A 3,611-nucleotide genomic window follows, 5' to 3' on the forward strand; every position below is an offset into this window, starting at 1 on the left:
ACTTTGTTCTTCTTCTTCAATAGTGCTTTGCTTATCCAAGGTCTCTTTCCTTTCTATATAAAGTTAGTGATTGGTTTTTCCATATCCTTAAAGAATGTTGGTGGGAACTGGATTAGGATTGCATTGAAAGTATAGATTGCTTTGGGTAGAACTGACATTTTCACAATGCTCCATCTTCTTATCCACGAGCATGGCATGTTCTTCCATTTATGTAGATCTCCTGTGGTTTCTTGAAGTAGTGTTTTGTAGTTTTCTTTGTACACGTCTTTTGTGTCCTTGGTAAGATTTATCCCAAAGTATTTTATATTTTTGTTAGCTACTGTAAATGGTGTTGATTTCCTTACTTCTTTTTCTGCAATCTCTTTGCTGGTGTACAGGAATCCACCTGATGTTTGTATGCTGATCTTGTATCCTGCCACTGTGCTAAATCTCTCAACAAGTTCCACTAGTTTTATTTATTTATTTATTTGTTATTTATTTATTTTTACTGAGTCTCTTGGGTTTTCTACATACAGAATCATATCATCAGCAAATAGGGATATTTTGACTTCTTCTTACCAATTTGGATGCCTTTAATTTCCCTTTCTTGCTTTATTGCCCTGGTTAAGACTTCCAATATATTGTTGAATAGAAGTGGTGACAGAGGGCATTCTTGTCTAGTTCCAATCTCTCTCCATTGAGAATAATGTTGGCTGTTGGTTTTACATATATGGCCTTTATCACGTTGAGGAATTTTCCTTCTATTCCGATTTTTCTGAGAGTTTTTATCAGTAAAGGATGTTAGATTTTACCAAATGCCTTTCCTGCATTGATTGATATGATCATGTGGTTCGTCTCCTTTGTTTTATTTATGTGATGGATGATGTTGATTGTTTTTGTAATATTGAACCATCCTTGCATACCTGATATGAACCCCACTTGGTTTTCTTGTTATGTTGTTGGAGTCTATTGGCTAGGATTTTGTTGAAAATTTTTGCATCTATATTCATGAGGGATATTGATCTGTAGTTTTCCTTTTGTTTTTGTTTTTTTTTTGTATTAATTCCAATTTTTACTGTGCATACACACTCACCAATGTATTTTAATTATGGGTTTTTACAATACATATGGTTTTACCACCTGGTTTATTGTGAACATTTCCCCTGGTTTTCTACAACAGTTAAAATATTTGCCCAATAAAGAGAAAACATAAAGTAATCAATCATGTTGGGGAAATTTAGATATTTTTCTTTCCCAAGAAGACTTTATTCTCCTTACAATGCCTTGAGAAAAGAGAAGCACTGTCTTAGATAGCTTGTGTTATACTGCTTTCTATAGATGATGGGCACTTGCCCTTTAGTTAGCTTTTGAATTTGTTTCTCTACTCTTACCTTGTCATGAGTTCTGGTGGTGTAGTGCCTAAGGCATTTGACTGCTAACCAGAAGGTTGTCAAGTAAATTATTTTGTTTTCCCATTCTGTCTTTCCCCTTTACTTTCTCTTATCCACCTAGTCTCCAGGGTAAACACATATCTCCATCACTATAGCACTCCTGTCTCCTACCTTCCATTAAAGATGCTTTTTCTCTTTTCTTTTAACTACATTCTTTATTGATTTTTGACCAACTCTATTATTCTATCCTCAGTTCCACATTCCAAACAAAACCAAACTCACTGCCATCAGTGGGATCCGCCTCATAGTCACCCCTCCTTGAGTTTCCAAGGAGGGGGTATTACTACGGAAGTAGATTGCCCAAATTTCTTTACAAGGAGTGGCTGGTGGGTTTGAACTACCAGCCTTCTGGTTAGCAGTTAAATGCCTTAGGCACTACACCACCAGAGCTCCTCAGTTCCACATTAGGATTAGCCTTTAATAATCTCAAGATAGAATTCATATGTTTATAGAAAAACGTTGATATGAACCCCTTTGTTGAGCTAGATGTATCAAGATACACAGGGCTTGGTCACAAAGTAGATATGGTTAACTATTTTTTTAAAGTAGTTTTTGGGGTAGGAGGGCAAAGTAAAGGAAAACAGCAACTGGCACATTAAGGAAGAATTAGAGACCATTATTGAAATGTATTAATTATTTAAAGGCAACAAACCAATGATCATCTTTCAGTTATGTTAGAGTGGCAGCCCTTACTGATCATGACATCTAAACTTGCAGTTCCAGAAAAGGCAAAGTTGATTAATAGGACAGTGTAGAAATGTAGATGCCAGCTAGCATAAGAGTGGTGCATACGGATGGCGTTAATTCTGGAGTCCTGGAAGCTGTTAGGTGCTCATCCATCACATGGCCATCACAGCCAGGCAAAAATGTCTGATGAAAGCAGCGAAGCCTGCCGTGCCAGCATTTACACATGGAACACTTCTTGGGCAGCCAGGTGTCATGGGGCACAGACCCACAGTTCTCTCTTTGAACATCATGCTCACAGTTCCGTCCGTAGAAAGAGGGAGGGCAGGTGCAAAAGGAACCCAGCATGCAGGTTCCCCCATTCAGACAGCAGGTCTTGTTTAGTTCTTTACTGTCCTGGATGCCCAGGAATGAGAAAGGCTGGACAGACTGATGATGAACTGCACGCTCTTCCTGGGACCGAGTGTTGGCATCTCCCTGTGAAAGACGTGCAAACTCATGGTGGTCCAACCCAGCAACTAATCCCAGTTCAAACGCTTTGGAAAAGGCCATGATGAAAATCATACTGGAAGTGAAGCACCCCATCTTCCTGTGGTCCAAAGCTCTTAACAACTGAAGGAGAAAAATGTTAGCATGGCTTTTTAATTGACAGAGTCACTGCTGAAGCACAAAAAAGGAAAACATTTAAAAAGAAAAAATATTCCAGATTAAAAAATATGGTTTCCTCAGGAGTCAGGATGTCCAAGGAAAGCCAGGCGCTCATCACTTTATGGCTCCAGTGAATGCTTTGACCTTGAGGCGGGACTTGGCCTTCTGGGGGAACAAACAACAAACTCCTGGGGTGGCGAGGAAGTCTCTCAGGTGGGCCTAGTTTTCCTTTTGAGTGATGCCTTTGCCTGGTTTTGCTATCAATTTTATGTTTGCTTCATAAAATGAATTTGGGAGGATTCCATCCTTTTCTGTGTTTTGGAATAGTTTGAGTAAGATTGGTGTCATTCCTTCTCTCACCGTGTGGTAGAAGTCTTGGGTTAAATCATCTGGGCCAAGACTTTTTTGTTGTTGTTGGTAATTTTTTTTATGACCTGTTCAGTTTCTTCTATTGTTATGGGTCTGTTCAATTTTTCTGCCTCAGTCTGTGTTTGTTTAGGTAAGTAGTATGTTTCCAGAAATCTGTCCATTTCTTCTAGATTTTCAAATTTGTTGGAGTACAGTTCTTTATTGTTTTTGTTGTTGTTATGTGCTGTGGAGTCGGACCTGACTCATAGCGACCCCTCCTTGGGTTTCCGAGGCAGTATCGCTACAGAAGTAGATTGCCCGACCTTCCTTCCAAGGAGTGGCTGGTGGGTTTGAACTGTCAGCCTTCTGGTTGGCAGTCAAGCGCCTTAAGCACTATGCTACCAGAGCTCCCACAATTCTTTATAGTATCCTGATATTATCTTTTTTTGTTTCAGTTGGTTCTCTTGTGATGTCACCCATTTCGTTTCTTGTTAGTGGTAT

General features: G+C 39.2%; 1 protein-coding gene across 1 annotated transcript; it reads right to left on the minus strand.

Moving 5' to 3' along the window:
- Positions 1-2,168: 2,168 nt before the first annotated feature.
- On the minus strand, positions 2,169-2,708 carry LOC103211213 (putative teratocarcinoma-derived growth factor 3). The gene has a single exon (XM_007957129.2). It carries the CDS (start codon positions 2,697-2,699, stop codon positions 2,169-2,171), a length of 531 nt encoding a protein of 176 aa, XP_007955320.1. The 5' UTR covers positions 2,700-2,708.
- Between the last annotated feature and the right edge of the window lie 903 nt (positions 2,709-3,611).

Source organism: Orycteropus afer, unplaced genomic scaffold, assembly GCF_000298275.1.
Source record: "Orycteropus afer afer isolate SDZICR_OR568_19922 unplaced genomic scaffold, OryAfe1.0 scaffold00711, whole genome shotgun sequence".
Classification (NCBI taxonomy): Eukaryota; Metazoa; Chordata; class Mammalia; order Tubulidentata; family Orycteropodidae; genus Orycteropus; species Orycteropus afer.